The sequence below is a fragment of the Phyllostomus discolor genome, chromosome 4 (genome assembly GCF_004126475.2).
Source record: "Phyllostomus discolor isolate MPI-MPIP mPhyDis1 chromosome 4, mPhyDis1.pri.v3, whole genome shotgun sequence".
NCBI lineage: Eukaryota > Metazoa > Chordata > Mammalia > Chiroptera > Phyllostomidae > Phyllostomus > Phyllostomus discolor.
In genome coordinates, this window is record NC_040906.2 from 36915849 (window position 1) to 36931866 (window position 16018).

At 38.5% G+C, this 16018-nt stretch overlaps 2 protein-coding genes and 1 long non-coding RNA gene across 9 annotated transcripts in view; 2 read left to right on the top strand and 1 right to left on the bottom strand.

Annotated features, from left to right (window-relative positions):
* NEMP2 (nuclear envelope integral membrane protein 2) overlaps window positions 1-8722 on the top strand; it is a 28923-nt gene extending 20201 nt beyond the window's left edge. For 3 of the 4 annotated variants that reach the window (XM_036023167.1, XM_028510114.2, XM_036023168.1), the window contains exons 8-9: window positions 5610-5786; window positions 6507-8722. In XM_036023167.1, the coding sequence (XP_035879060.1) occupies window positions 5610-5786; window positions 6507-6651 (322 nt within the window). In that variant the 3' untranslated portion in view covers window positions 6652-8722. The remainder of the gene's footprint in view (window positions 1-5609; window positions 5787-6506) is intronic. The other variant, XM_036023169.1, reaches the window with a different exon arrangement.
* Window positions 8723-12064: 3342 nt separating this feature from the next.
* The window catches only part of MFSD6 (major facilitator superfamily domain containing 6), a 65953-nt gene continuing 61999 nt past the window's right edge, over window positions 12065-16018 (bottom strand). For 3 of the 4 annotated variants that reach the window (XM_028509021.2, XM_036023164.1, XM_036023165.1), the window contains one exon: window positions 12065-14088. In XM_028509021.2, the coding sequence (XP_028364822.1) occupies window positions 13885-14088 (204 nt within the window). In that variant the 3' untranslated portion in view covers window positions 12065-13884. Of the gene's footprint in view, window positions 14089-14242; window positions 14268-16018 lie in introns of all 4 variants that reach the window. The other variant, XM_036023166.1, reaches the window with a different exon arrangement.
* LOC118500044 overlaps window positions 15926-16018 on the top strand; it is a 34061-nt gene continuing 33968 nt past the window's right edge. The window contains exon 1 of the long non-coding RNA XR_004902570.1: window positions 15926-16012. This is a non-coding gene — a long non-coding RNA (uncharacterized LOC118500044). The remainder of the gene's footprint in view (window positions 16013-16018) is intronic.

The window sequence follows — 16018 nt, forward strand, 5'->3', positions numbered from 1 at the left end:
GCAAGCACACATTGATGTGTGTGTGTGTGTGTGTGTCTCTCTCTCTCTCTTTCTCCCTCCCTTCCCTCTCTAAAAATAAATAAATAAAATCTTTAAAAAAATGTTTCTGAGGTAAACTTGGCTGAAACAAAGGAGACTCTGTGGTAACTGGTAGTTAATGATCTAGTGACCACATGTGTGGTGATGTCCCAGGTTCAAGAGTGCACCAGTGTCAGGACAGAGGCCTCATGCAGAGGATGTTGGTGAGGCTGAGAGGCAGCAGGGCCAGGTTGGAGGGGCTGTTGCTGGCTGGTCTCTCTGCCCTGTGTCAGGACCCAATAGTGAATGGGATTACCAGAGGTCCCTGTGCGAGGAGGATGCTGACCACTTCACATCCTCCAGGCCTCTGGCCATTTACCAGACTTGTACTTTGAGGAACCTAGGATAGAATTTTTTGTATGATGGTTCTTTTAAGCACTTATTGTGCATTCTGTTATCATGAATGTAATAAGCAAAATGTAGTATAACTTCCTCAAATTTTCATTTTGCTAGTGAATAATTATGTGAAGACTTAGGAGATAAACAGGAATTTATTTATTGGTTAAATAATAGACCAGAGAAATAATACCTTGATTTCTAGAGCACTTTCCAGTTTGCAAAGAGCTGTCTGAATATATTTTAATTATATATATTATTATTATATTATGGCTTTTTTTGTTTATTTTTAAGTATATTTTATTGTTTATGCTATTAAAGTTGTCCCATTTTTCCCCCCTTTATTCCCCCCCATCCTGCACCCCACCCTCTACCGGCATTCTGCCACCTTAGTTCATATCCATGGATTGTACATATAAGTTCTTTGGCATCTCCATTTCCTATACTGTTCTTAGCCTCCCCCTGTCTATTTTATACATACCAATTACTCTTCTTATTCCCTGTACCTTTTTCCCCATTTCCCTCCCTCCCTCTCCCCACCCATAGCCCTCCATATAATCTTCATTTCTGTGATTCTGTTTCTGTTCTAGTTGTTTAGTTTGTTTTTGGTTGTTTTTTTATTACGTTCAGTTTTTAATAGTTGTGAGTTGTCATTTTAATGTTCATATTTTTTATCATCTTTTTCTTATATAAGTCCCTTTTAACATTTCATATAATAAGGGCTTAGTGATGATGAGCTCCTTGAACTTGACCTTATCTGGGAAACACTTTATCTGCCCTTCCATTTTAAATGATAGCTTTGCTGGATAGAGTAATCTTGGAAGATCCTTGCCTTTCATGATTTGAACACTCCTTTCCAGCCCCTTCTTACTGGCAAGGTTTCTTTTGATAAATCAGCTTGCAGTCTTATGGGAACTCCTTTGTAGGTAACTCTCCTATTCTCTTGTTACTCTTAAGATTCTCTCCTTATCTTTAATCTTGGGTAATGTAATTATGATGTGCCTTGGTGTGTGCTTCCTTGGGTCCAACTTCTTTGGGACTTTTTGGGCTTCCTAGACTTACTAGAAGTCTATTTTCTTTGCCAGATTGGGGAAGTTCTTTATTATTTATTGAGGTAAGTTTTCAATTTCTTGCTCTTCTCCTTCTGGTATCCCTATGATTCTGATGTTGGAATGTTTAAAGTTGTCCTGGAGGTTCCCAAGCCGCTCCTTGTTTTTTTGAATTCTTGTTTCTTCATTCTGTCCCGGTTGAATGTTTATTTCTTCTTTCTGCTCCAAACCGTTGAGTCTCTGTTTCTTTCCTTTCCCTGTTGGTTCCTTGTACATTTCTCTTCATTTCACTTTGCATAGGCTTCACTTTTTCCTTTATTTTGCAGCCATACTCAACCATTTCTGTGAGCATCCTGATTACCAGTGTTTTGAACTCTGCATCTGATAGGTTGGCTATCTTTTCATGGCTTCGTTCTGTTTTGGGAGCTTTGCTTTGTTCTTTCATTTGGGCCATATTTCTTTGTCTCATGCACATGTTATTTATAAGGGGCAGAGCCTTAGGTATTCACTATGGTGGGTCATGTCACGTCACTGCATTGTGGCACTGTATGTCGGGGAGGGGTCCTAGAGCAATGCCTCTTGTTTGGCTCTCAGCCGGCTTTCAGTCACTTCCCCTGCTACCCACAAGCAAATCTGACTCTTCTGGTGCTGATTCCCAGGTAGGTGGGTTTGTATATGTTCTAGGATCCTGTGGATTTCTCCAATGAACTCTCCTATGAGGCTGGGAGTTTCTCCTGCTGCCACAACCCCCACAGGTTTTTACAGCCAGAAGTTTTGAGGCTTTCTTTCCCTGGGATGGAACCCTGGGTTGGGCAGTCTGTTTCACTCCCTGGTTGTTCCTCCCTGTTTATCTGCATGCATATGTGGCACTGCCAGCTGCCATCATGCCCACCCAGTCCTCCAGCCGCCACTTTGCTATGTGTCCTCTCTGCCCTGGCTGCCCATCTCCACACCTCCTACCAGTCTAGATGAATGTTTCTTTAACTACTTGGTTGTCGGACTTCCATACAGATAAATTTTTTGGCAGATCTGGTTGTTTTTTTGTTTTTAAATTTGTTGGTGTCCTTCTTTTGGTTGTGTGAGGAGGCAAAGTGTATCTACTTATGCCTCCATCTTGGCTAGAAGTGCCAGCTCCTATTTTTTTTTTTATTATTTTACTTAATTGAACACTTACTATGGACCACTCACTGTGCTAACAGCACTTTGTACGAAATATTTCATTTAATTTTACTGTGACCTCATAAAGTAGATGTTACTGTTTTTTTTGTTTGTTTTTTGTTTTTTTGTTTTTAATATGAGCAAACTGAGGCTTAGAACTGTTAAGAAATTACCCCAGCTCACACAGTGGGTAAACCCCAAAGCCAGGACTGTGCCTTAATCCTCTGCTCGGAGGCCAGGGCTTTTCCTCTAAGGAAGCCAGCCTAGGCCTTCAGAAAAGGAGAAGGAAATAATGTCACCAGTTCCCTAATCCAGCATATCATCCTCCAGATGATCATTAAAAGTAAAAAGATTTTGTAATAGCATAATCAATAAAATATATTTAAAAAAAAAGTTAAAAGATTTCTCAGGACCCTATCCTGAAAAAAATATATGTTCAATACGCCTGCAGGTAATTCTGGTGCTCATCTAGATTTTGGAATCTTTGGTTAAATTAAAATTTAAGCTACCCAAAACCTTTTCTAAAAAAGTTCATTTATAAATATATACGTTAAAACCTTATCTTCATTACCATTTTTATGAGATTGTTTCCTTTAGGACCTTGCTGTTAGGACAAAATTCTAGTCATGAGCCCTTCAGCATGTAGCAAAGCAAGAATTATTGTAAGTTATTGTACATATATGACCCTTGTACAGTATTTACTCCCTCTGTCGGGGATTAGTCAGAATCACCACCACTAGGTGGAGGTGACATCCCACAAATCCTTCTGTTTTTCTCTCTAGAAGATAAATAGTGAATGATTACTGGGACTCCATAAAAGGACATCCCAAAGGCTTGCTTCTGTTAGTGCCCAAGAAAATCAGCCGGCCAAGAATAAAGAAGCCACACTTTTAATTGTCTGGTTGTGTGATTAGAAATCACTGAGGAAGAAAGATACAATTAACATTTCTATTGGAAATTGATTTTTTAAGTATATTCTATTGATTATGCTATCACAGTTCCATATTTTTCTCCCCTTTATCCCTCCTACATCCTGTAGCCCCCTACCCTCCAGCATCCCTCCACCCTCTAGTTCATGTCCATGGGTTGTACATACTAGTTCTTTGGCTTCTCCATTTCCTATACTATTCTTGATTTCCCCCTGTCTATTTTGTACTTACCAGTTATGCTTCTTATTCCTTGTACCTTTTACCCCTCAGTTTTCTTCCTCACCTTTTACCCCTCAGTTTTCTTCCTCACCCTCCCCACTGATAACCCTCCATGTGATCTTCATTTCTGTGATTCTGTTCCTGTTCTAATTGTTTGCTTTGTTTTTGTTTTTTAGGTTCAGTTGTTGATAGTTATGAGTCTGTTGTCATTTTATTCTTAATAGTTTTTTATCTTCTTCTATTTCTTAGATAAGTCCCTTCACCATTTCATATAATAAGGGCTTGATTATAATGAACTCCTTTAACTTGACCTTATCTGGGAGGCACTTTATCTGCCCTTCCATTCTAAATGACAGTTTTGCTGGATAGAGTAATCTTGGATGTAGGTCCTTGTCTTTCATGATTTGAATACTACTTTCCAGCCCCTTCTTGCCTATAGGTTTCTTTTGAGAAATCAGCTCACAGTTTTATGGGCACTCCTTTGTAGGTAACTGTTTCCTTTCCTCTTGCTGCTTTTAAGATTCTCTCCTTATCTTTAATCTTGGGTAATATAATTATGATGTGCCTTGGTGTGTGCTTCCTTGGGTTCAATTTTTTTTGGATTCTCTGGGCTCTCTGGACTTCCTGGAAGTCCATTTCCTTTGCCAGGTTGGGGATGTTTTCTTTCATTATTTGTTCAAATAGGTTTTCTATTTCTTGCTGTCCCTCTTCTCCTGGAAGCCCTATGATTCAGATATTGGAGCACATGTTGTTCCAGAGGTCCTAAAGCCTGTCCTCATTTTTTTTTTGAATTCTTGTTTCTTCATTCTGTTCTGACTAGATATTTATTTCTTCCTTTTGTTCCAAATATTGATTTGAGTCCTGATTTCCTTCCCTTCACTGTTGATCCCCTGTATATTTTGCTTAATTTCACTTTGTTTAACCTTCATTTCTTCCTTCATTTTTTGACTGAGCTCAGTCACTTCTGGGAGCATTCTGATTACTAGTGTTTTGAACTCTGCATCAGATAGGTTGTCTATTTCTTTGTCACTCATCTCTTTTTCTGTAGTTTTGATCTGTTCTTTCCTTTGGGCCATATTTCTTTGTTTTGGCACCCCCTGTTATATTGTAAGGGGTGGAGCCTTAGATATTTGCCAGGGCATGGCAACCCTTTTGGCTGGGTCGTGGCACTGTGGGGGAGGGATCAGAGAGGGAACGATGCTGCTTCCTTGCTCCTTTCTAGCCCCACTTTCCAACAACTCTTCTGTGAGACTGGGAGTTTCTCCTGCTTTCCCAACCCCTACAGTATTTTACTGCTAGAGGTTTTGAGTCTACTTTTTTGGTGAGCTAGCCCCTCCTCACCTGTGTGGTCTACTGCTTTACATGAGTCCTGTCCACCCACCCAGCTGCCCATCTCAGATTCCTCCTGCTGGTCTAGATGAATGTTTCTTTAACTCCTTGGTTGTCAGAGTTCCATGCAGTTTGCTATTTTGGCAGTTCTGGTTTATTGTTTTCCAGTTGGTTGTTATCCTTCTTTTGGTTGTGCGAGGAAGCAGAGCATTTCTACCTACTCGTCCATCTTGGCTGGAATTCTTTCATAATGTATATTGGAAATGGATTATCAAATGCCTTAGGTCATTTTTTAGGATGGTCCAGAGGAGGGGTAATGTACTCTCAAGCCCAAACTGCATGTTGTAAGTACCTCATTTACAATAACAACAATGAAAAGTATAGTATGGTATAAAGGAAGTTAAGAAATATCACTGTTACTCTCAACGAAGTGTATTTTCAAAATCTTAAGGGTTAAATTGAATAACCGGATATAGCTAGGAATCTAGCAACCAAATGCCACATGTCTTAGGAAAATGAAGAAATGGTTTACATCAAAAAAGCTGGCAGTCAAGTATCTTACTGAAGATGAATACAGGGAGCAAGCTGATGCTGAAACAACCAGTGCTTTGGAGGAACTGCGCCAAGCCTGCCTCAGACCTGGTTTCCCGTCATGGCTGGCCGTCTCCAGACTCCAGACTCCTAAGAAGTAAGCCCTGTTCAGCTACCCAGACCACAGCTTGGGTTAGAATTACTGTGAAACTACCGTGATGGTTTGGTACAGTTACTCCAGATTAGAAACAGACTACTTCCCTGGATAACACATGCGGTGGAGGCTATTAGAGGTTGTTCTTCTTTTTCCCCATTACCAGTAGAACTGCTAATGTCAGAATAAATATTGATCTGATGTGTTTTATAAGGAAGGCCATATGACAACTTTCATATTAGGAGAAAGGTGGAATGGGCTTTGCCATCTGCTTCTCATTCTACTGATGTGCAAAATAATTTTTAAAGGTCACTAAGAGAGGCATATCTTACCCCAGCATCTTTTCCCTTACTGCTTTCCCTTCTTCATAGCTTTATTCAAATACTAATACACTCAAATTATAGATCAGAGGGGGAAAGTATTGACACTAAAATAATAAAGAATAAATCTAAACTAATAAGATAGAGAAAAGAGGAATTAGAAAACAGGAGTGGGTACATTTGGCAGCACTCAGTGCTTTTGCCTGTTTCTCTACGCTGTCCCTGAATGTCTCGAGAAGGATCACATAAGCCATTCCTGTTTTTACACCCACTGTGTAAATGCCATTCTCTGTTGCTGCGAAGCACAATTTAATTAAGGAGGATATGTAGCAAGGGAACTGTTATCTTTCAAATAAACTTTTCTATGATAATATTAACTTTATTTAAAACAAAAACTTACTAGGTTTGCAGACTTTGTTCTTGGAGGAAGCCACTTGTCACCTGAAGAAGTTAGTCTTCATGAAGAACTATACGGCCTTGGGGGTGCCTTTTTGGAAGACCAGCTCTTTAACCTGAGAGAACTACCTGACAGTCTAGCTACACATTGATTTCATCTGCACAACGAACGGGTAAAAACCAAGAATTGTCTTATGGAACAGTCTATGGAACAGCAGCAAAAGCATTTGCTGTGGAGAAAAACCAAGTCACATTGGAAAGGGAAACTGAACTGTATGGAAGATAACTGATCATTCTTGGCCAGTTCTGCTATTTATTATACTGTAAGCTGCCAAGATTCTATGACTGGCGTTACCACTTCCCTTGAATGAAGACTTTCATTAGGAACAAGGGAATTGTGTTGATCTTCAAGGGGCCAGTAAGCATCAACAGGTGCCTTGTCAACACAGGGCATTAAATTCTCTCAAACCCCAGAACCTGTGTCAAAAGACTGTGCATTGTTCTTCCTAAATGTTATCAGTATAAGTGCTGGCAGAGACCTGAGATATGCTGGACGTATAGTCCACTGATGCTAATAAGTGTTAGTCAGTAAAGGGATTCTGAGGTCAACTAAGATTGATAAAAAGTTAGACAAAAGTACTTCAGGACTTCTCAGAACATTTAAAAATACTAGCGTACACTGTGAATCTCCTAAAGAGGAAAATTGTATGTAGAAGTTTCCAACTTAATTTGATCACAGAACCATTCATCAGGTTGATATTCCTTAGTACTCCTGTTTAGAAAATGCTAATGATGGAGGAATTGAGGTTTGGGGATGTTAAACAACATGTTGAAGACCACAGAGCTATTTAAGGCAGCACTGGAACTAGAGCTTCAGCCCAAGCATTTCTTATGACTCAGGTAGAAGAGACGTTTAAAGGCAAGCCAAGAGGTCAACTCCCTACAGCCTTGGGTCTCACAGTATTAGTGACTTTATTTTTTAATAATGGCCAACTAGTTATTTGGTAATTGTGATAAAGAGAAACATTTCCCAAGATTATATTTTAAAGTTTTGATAAGACTTTTATAGATGTATAGTAAGGATTAAAAATTAGAATTACTTTTTATATTTTTTTGTATTTTGAAATTTGAAGACATTTAATGTCTTGTGACATTGCAAGCTAACTGGTTCATTTTTTAAACTTGTTTAGTTGCATATGCTGGTAACAATTTCCTACAAAACAGATTTGTGATCTCTTACAGAGAACACATCTTGTTTTTCCTAATTCATGATGTTAAACTTCAGAGTGAAACTCTGAGGCTCTGACCTTTTTGACCCTGAGTAATGGGGACCTAAAGAGGTCTAAGAAAAGATCTGAACATGGCAAAACCATCTAAGTGTTCAGATGTTGCTAAATTGATTCTCATTAAGAATCAATGAGGCATTTTTGCTGTGATGGGACCATAAAGAATAGAGGCATAAAGAATGAGGACTCTTTCGCTAGAAGAGAGTTTACAGAGGTGGGATGTGTAGAGAATTTAGGCACTGCTTTCCCAAGCCAAATTTAGTAGAGTTGTTCTAAATTATTGAATAAGAGCGTGTCTACCCATTTGGAACTTTCTAGATTGATTTCCAAATGACATTTCCTCTTTAAGTCGTGTGTCAGTGTTTTACAGGTCTCTGTTTTTGCCAGACATCTCTTAATATTAGGAGCTTTGTTATTTTTGTGAAATGCACTAAATTCAATGTGTGCTTTCACATAGACTCTGATTTTAGAAATAAAATATCTTCCATTCAGGTTTATGATCATGATGTTTTCTAAGTGTAAACAGTTCTAACATCATTTTTATGATAGTTCAACTTGATTTTTTGATAATTATATTTATTGGTTACACATTATAAATATGTCTCAGATGCCTCAGTGGTTGTGCTCACCACGTTCGTCTCTCAAGACACAGTTTGTGTCCTATAAAATGTGTGTGAATAACATATGAAGAGTCTGCTGGCATTCCCAGGAGACATCACAACCAAGACTGCCACTGGGCCACAAGACTGCCAGGGTAGAGAGCTGCTGACCAAGCTAGGTGTAACCATCACAATAAAAACAGCGAAAGAAAAAGAGCAACAGTCTTCCAGGATGTTGTTTTTCATGCTTTTTTTAAAGAGGGAGTCATGGAATTGTCAGTGTTTGTTATATGAGTACTGTGAAAAGCTAAATAATTAAAAGCATTGCTTGTAATATATTTGGTATTATTTCTGTTGTGTTTATTTGATTTGGGGTTTATTATAGGGTTGATCACCTACAAATAACTCTCATAAGAGATCTTTTGCCCTCCTTCCTCTTTTCCCAGTCTCTTTCTCCCTCCCCCTTCCTTTCTTTATTTAAAGGCCTTTAAAACACTTTAAATAACCATTAAGTAAAATAGCTCTGTCCTTCACAGGTAGTTGAAAGTTTGCTTTGAGTTTCACACCTTCAGAGGTGTGCAAATGTGGAGCCTAACAAAACTCTTTGTTGTGTTATTGCTTACACTAAGTGCCTCACAAAAGCTCACTGTTGTTAGCAAGCTGGGCTATTTGACACCAAAAAGTGTAGGTAAGATATAGTGGAGGCGGCCATGCTTAAACATTCATATCATTCAGTGCTGTTTTTAAAAGTTTTTAAAACATAGTTTACATATCACAAAAAATGTTTTGGGAATTAGTTATATTTGTTTGCCAGTAATACTTAGGGATAAATTACAGGAGAGTGCCCATCTGACATTTAGGATATTTGAACTTACATCTTTTTTAAAAATTAGAAATTTAAGAGATTTTAGATTTCAAGAGCTTTAAAACAGATTATGGGTTTTATCAATCTATCTAAACATTTGGATGAATTAAGACCTGTAAAATGATGTCAAGAAAAAGAATCTTACATTATTGTGTATGTGACTATTCCCCAGAGTTAGAGAAGTGCAATTTTTTAAATCAGCTTTTTGTCCAACTGGTAGAAGGATGCTGTGTATAGGTAACATAATGAATGTGGTATTTTGAAAAAGCCTGCAGTTAGAGGAATTTTAGGTGACTCCAGGAGCCACCTGCCTTCTGAGATACCCCACTGGGGATGACATTGATGAGTATGGCTGTGACTCAGCCTTATTGATTCAGAACTTTCATTTTTGTCATTGCACCCTTAGAAGACCTTTCTCACATTAGCCAGTTCATGTAGTGTCCAGTTAGTGATTCATAGCCAACAATGTAACAGCATTAGGATAAAAACAGTTGAATCTATATAACCAGCAGATTCTCTCTCAGAAGACAGATCTGCAAGGGGTGAAACTGTAGTAAGAACATTGCTTGGTGAACAGAAAGAGGATATGTTATATTAATCACATGTTTAATGTCATCAAACCAAAAAGTCTTATGCAAACACCCCACAATGGGACTAGCCTTGCTAAAGGGATAACCAGTTTATTGACAAAGACCACACCTTCCTTTATGTAGGCCCTGACAACTTTTTTTCTCCTTGTGACTGAATCTTTCGTTATTCATCAACATCTGAAGTCCCTTCTAGTGGCCATGTTCATTAAAATATGTTAAAATCTTCAGTCTTCCTCTGGCCTACAATCCCTGAATGTAAATTTCAGAAATTGTGTTAGATTCCCCAGAGATTAGGGATAAGTATGTATTTACCAGGATAAATCTTAGGAGGTGCATTCAGTGGGATAGCTGTTCTTGTTTATTATTTTAATAATTTGGGGGGGATTTTTTTGTTTTTAGATTTGGTCCATTTTCCTAAAAAGCAGTGATAAAAGGAGAAAATGAAAGAGTATTAGTATTCATTGGAGATCTGTCGGGCAGTATACTAGGCACTTTTGGTGCATCCTCATTTGAACTTGAGAACCACTCTAACACATTTTAGTACTATTTCTACTTTACAGGTGAAGAAAGATTCAGAGAAGTAAGAGAAGGTTGCTGAAGAACATACATAGCTAAAGTGGTAGAACCAAAATTTAAGCCCCAGTGTGTCAGTGCCCGTGCCCTTTCTACTTCCTTTATTGAAATCTTTTTAAAAACGTTAGTCAAAGAAGGGGCCTCATAGTGAATCCATTCAACAGATGACTGCATCTCTTTATGTTATGCATGTGCCAGTGACTTGTGCCTTGTAGTTATGTGTATAGTAGATAATGGCCCACAACAGTGATTCTAAACTATCTAACAATACTTTTGTAAAATACACTAAAAAATAAATTAGAAAAATTGAGTAATTTTTCTAAAAGACATACCAGATATAAACCCTTCCTGATTTCTGGGTGACTGATCTTCAGAGTCCCCGCCAACCTCTTGAGTTTTCTCTGCAGGGCTGCCACACCATTCAAGTCACTTCCAGAGTATATGTAGTCTGGCACTCACAACTAACAAAGTAGCTAGATTTCTAGGTATCTGAAACTATCTAGAAATCCTCCAGGGGTGTCCAAACTTTTGGCATTTCTGGGCCACACATTAAATACATTGTGACATGTAATCAGAAAAAAATGATAATGTTTTAAGTAAATTTACAGTTTTGTGTTGGGCCACGTTCACAGCCATCCTGGGCTACAGGCAGCCCACAGGCCGCAGGTTGGACACCCCTATATGGAAATATAGCCACACACAGCTACCAGGCACACGAGGAAGGGGTTCAGGCCAGGGCTGCTTTCTGCTTACTCTACAACAGACTCAGGAGTGGCTGCCATGCATCCCAGAGTGAAGGAAGCTGCTGGTAGACCTCCACTTTGGCATCAGTTTTCAGTTACAATTCTGGCTTTATGAACTTGGTCCCATAACTAAGCTGTATTAGCTCCAGAAACTTCATATTTAAAGTGAGGATAGCAATAAGGATAAAATGAGAATCTCTTCAGCACATGACAAGCAACCAGTAACTATTGGGTGTGGGCCCCTTTTCCTGAATTCACTGCTTAACTCCATATTGGCTGCAAGAAATACTGCTTAAGTAATGGGCCCAGCAGCCCTACCCCATCAGTACTGAAGGTACCGCAAATCAGAGGGAAGCACTTGGCCAACTTGTTGCCTTACATGGCCAGTAAAGCAGTGTTGTCTTCCTATGGATTGTTTAGGCTTTTCATGAGTTTACTGGCTAGTGGAGCTATATGTATTATAACTGTCTATTATTTTACTTAAGACTTTGGTTATAGTTTCATAATTGGCAGCTAACCTCTTTGGGTCCACACAAGCTCAGCACTCTGAGTAATTCACTTGTTCTGCAATCATAAAGGAAAGAGTCATTAAAGCAGTGATTACCAGCCTGGGCTTTGTAACACCCCTGGGAATTTCCAGGGAATCTCAAGAAGGGTTATAAAATTCTCAAAACAAAATTTAAATTGAATTCATCTTAACACGTTTTAAAATGGCACTTGGAGGACAGAAGAAAGGTCAGAAAGTCCACACACCCATGAAGATGTCTGCTCTGAAAGGATGGAAGTTTCTGCATTACTGAATCAGCCCTCACAGGACAGGTTTCATAACAAAGGCCGGTTGAATCTGGTTTTATCTGTTACAAAGCAAAGGACTTCTATTGGTGTGTTCACATCTTTTATCATTTAAGAAATACTTAAAAATGGTATTTATTTTTGTCTCAACATATCAACTGCATTTCCAAAACAGCAGGCTTTTCAATGAATAAATGAGAACTGTAAACACAAGATACAGTATACGTTTTTGACTTCCTACAGTCAGTTTCACAAACCCACATACTGTACATTCATAGGTGAGGTTCAGCCTGTCACACATTTCTTTATTTCTATAATTACATAAGCATAATAAATACATCTGATTTTTAAAGGTCACTTAAAATGAGTCATGATAATTTATAGTACAGTACGTTTCAGTTCAAGTGCAAAAATAATTATTTGCTTAATTCCATTTCTTTCCGTTTTTTTTTTTTAAGCTGTGTTTTGCGGTGCTAGATATCCAACTGTGAAATTTCTTCTCCCAGATGCAGTTTGAGGCAGAAGGATGATATCAAGGAGAAACTCTTACTTTACAACTGATCCTGTTTAGTCAGGGTCAGGGGGTAATGTGAGTTGCTCTTTTTAAACTCTGTTCTGTTCCTGCCTTTCTCCTGTGCGCATCCACAGCTATTATATGCACTGTAACTGACCTTCATTCAGCTAGGGCAGCATTCCCTTTTCCACAGCCGTCTCCTAAGGCTTTCTATTAACCTCGGCTTTCATTTTTAAGCAGCAAGCTTTATGTGTGGTTCACCCAGCCACTGTGCTGACAGCAGTTGTGGTATTTACAGTAACACACTCATATCCGAACTGTCCAGTGTCTGACTGTCTTCATGGGAAAAAAGATACTGAATTTGTTTCTTTAGTCACTGAAAAGTATAGTTATTTCTTATTCCTGTCCTTTCATTCCTGGTTTCCTATTTACCACCTCTCCCCCCCCCCCACCAAAAACACAACAAAAACTGACCCATTTTATAATAATTTTAATTTTTAAAAATTGTATCCCTCCCCCAGGCACTTAAATCTTATACTGTTATTTGTAAATAGTACTGCTTAAAGAAACCCTTAGGAATTCAGTGATTTTAAAAAAAAATTCCATCAGCTGAGTAGAGCCTGAATCACTATAAAATTGTATATAGTGATATAGGCTACTTACAGTATCAATATATTTAGTAAACCCTGTCTATTAAGTTACAGGATACTGAGTTGGTATATTTGGAATATTCCCTCCTCTGGTCTTAAAGCCCATTTAAAACAAAAGGCATTTTAAAGCTCAGCTTAGCTTGCAGTAGTCAACAGCTTTTGCTCGAAGAATTAACTATTTTCATTGTATACCGTACATATATAAAAATATATTTGCTAAAGATATGCCAAGTTTCTTATGAAACTTGTTCTAAACAAAAGTATATATGCTACTAACTTTTTCTGCTTACTGTATTTTTTAAATCTTACAATTTTTAAATGGTTCTCTTTAAGAGAAACAAAATTATCAGTGTATTCTATTTCTTCCTGGTTTGCAATAAGAACCAAATAATTAGAATAAATAAGCAGAAGAGGGAAATTGTATCAGCACTCACTTTGTAATGCTTTCCTTCCCTATACTTACTTAGTGTAACTGCTGGTTTCAACTCATACTGCCCTGGCAGAGAAGTCCTGTAGTCCTTAACCTAACCACCAAAGAACAGAAAGTCCTCACTGAACTCCATTTCCCTTCTGTGATTCCAGTGGGCTGTTTCTGCCAATATGTACTGTAGCTACTATGTGTGTGTGTTTCCATGTTAATGAGTTCAGGTATCTAGAAGCATATGTGGTGCAGTGCTCCTCAAGGTAAAGCATGTCCTGGATTCGGGACACCTCTCCCTCTGTCCTGGCAGAGGAGCCCAGTTCCATGCAGGGTGTGAGATAAGCAGGACACCTCAATGTCCCCCAGCGGCAGGCTGAGCCTGCTGGTCCTCATTTTCCTTTGCTCGCTGGTCCACACTGGGGTGAGTGGAGCTGCTCTGTGTCTGAGATGTTGCTGTTTGAGGGGATGTTTGGTTTCCATATGGTTCGGAGTGAATCTCACGTGGGACAGGCTGGGCTCCACCAGCTGGAGAATCTCCCCGATTCTCACTGGTCCCCTGGAAGGAAAAAACAGGAGATGCCTCACAGTCAGTGTTAGCAAACTAATCCAACACCTTTTATATATGCTTTCCAGTAAGACATAGGAAACTTGAGATCATCCTTAAGTGACCACTTCAGGGACAATAATGGAATAAGGATAGAATGTCTTACCTTTCATCTCTTTTCCTATGTGCAACTGCCAGAGCCGCATGAAAAACACAGACACTATAAGCAGACTTATCTTGTGGATAAAGGAACATTACTATCAAAATGCCTGTTACCACTAGGAATACAATTTACACCACAAATATTTACAGAGCCCTCACCAGCCACTGTGGCAAGTCACTGGGCAGGCAGCATGGACTTGAAACTCAGGCCACTTGCTGAGACCACAGAATTCAACAGTTGGAAGGTACCTCATCTCTAAAGAAGTAAGACCTTGGAGACAGGGCCAGGAAAAGAATGTTCTGAAACTAAGAGTCTTATATATATTTAGGATTTAAAAGTATACACTAAAAGTTAAATAAGACAGAACATCCACATAAAAAAGGGAATGGAAACAAGCACTTAGATAACAGATTACAAGTAACTGAATGCACACTCTAGCACATCACCCGTAGCATGTCTGCAAAATGCCACATGGCTCCATCTCATGCTACGTTCCTGATTTCTGTAAGTCAGGACGCATTTATTTTTTTCAAAGCATTTTCTTCTAAATTAGTACCTATCACTTGAAATAGATGAGCACCAAAAAAAAAAAAGTTACATGATTGATTCTAAAATGAAATGATTGATTCTTAGTATAATGGTTTCTTCATAAGAATAACTGAGCCATGCCAGCCAGATTTTATTAATCTTAGCCTATCAGAAAAAAAAATTAAGCCTCACAAGCTTCTATGAAAATGAGGATGAGCAACCTAAGTAAACACTGCTCTTCAAGTGAAAGATATCCTTTCTCCTGATTCACTCACTTCCCGCTTTGTATCTTTCCTATGCCCTTCTCACCCCAGTATTCTCCTTTTTGACTACTAGGTAGAGGATTCGTGTGAGTTTATTATCTTAATAAGTAGGATCATGCATTGACCAGAATGCATTATAGTTAGTGAAGAATGAGGTTTGGTTTAAGTTATAGAGATATTATGTGTTAGTTTACTAAGTCATGATAAAAGCAGTTCAAATCTTCTAAAAAGGACGTTACTCAAATTACTTTTTATTTTTAAGTCTTATGTGTTCTCTGAAGCTAATGTAGATACAGACATGACACATCCAGTGACAAGGAATGACTAACAAACACAAGCAAGTAGACTCATTACTTTGGCTAAAGTGTTCATAGAAGTCACACTTAATCATTTCCCAAAGGCAGTATATAGTTTTATACAGCTTTATTTACAATTACCCACAGTTTTGCCAACATAATGATTTTACTTTACTCAGGAGAGACCATACCTCTAAGGATAAGAAAAATAAACTTTTTATTTTTCATGTGAGGCCACCCGCAAAACTACACTTCCACTGAGTTAAATGTCCTTATCAGACCCAGACAGAGGATCAATGTATTCATTAGTTCATCAGATGTTTATTAAGATTCTATTATGTATACTGCCCCCACTAGAATTTTAGAATTACAGAGATTAATGCCCCCCAAAGCAAGAGACATAATATCCTCACTGCAACTGGTATCCACCAATACTGAAAATGTAAAGAAATATACAAAATCTGATTTATTTTTTCTTTCAAGAAGCAATTGTCTTCTCTGTGAAGCCTTTCTGCACTCTACAAGGCAGGGTTTTCCCTCTAATGGGACCTTGTCATTGTATACACCTCTACAATGCACTTGTCACAGAGTACTGAAATTATTTGTCTGCGTGTCTGTTTTCCCCACCAGACCTTCCATAATCTTGTGACTGAACAACTGAATAATGAAGCCTGAGCCCACATAAGGTAAGC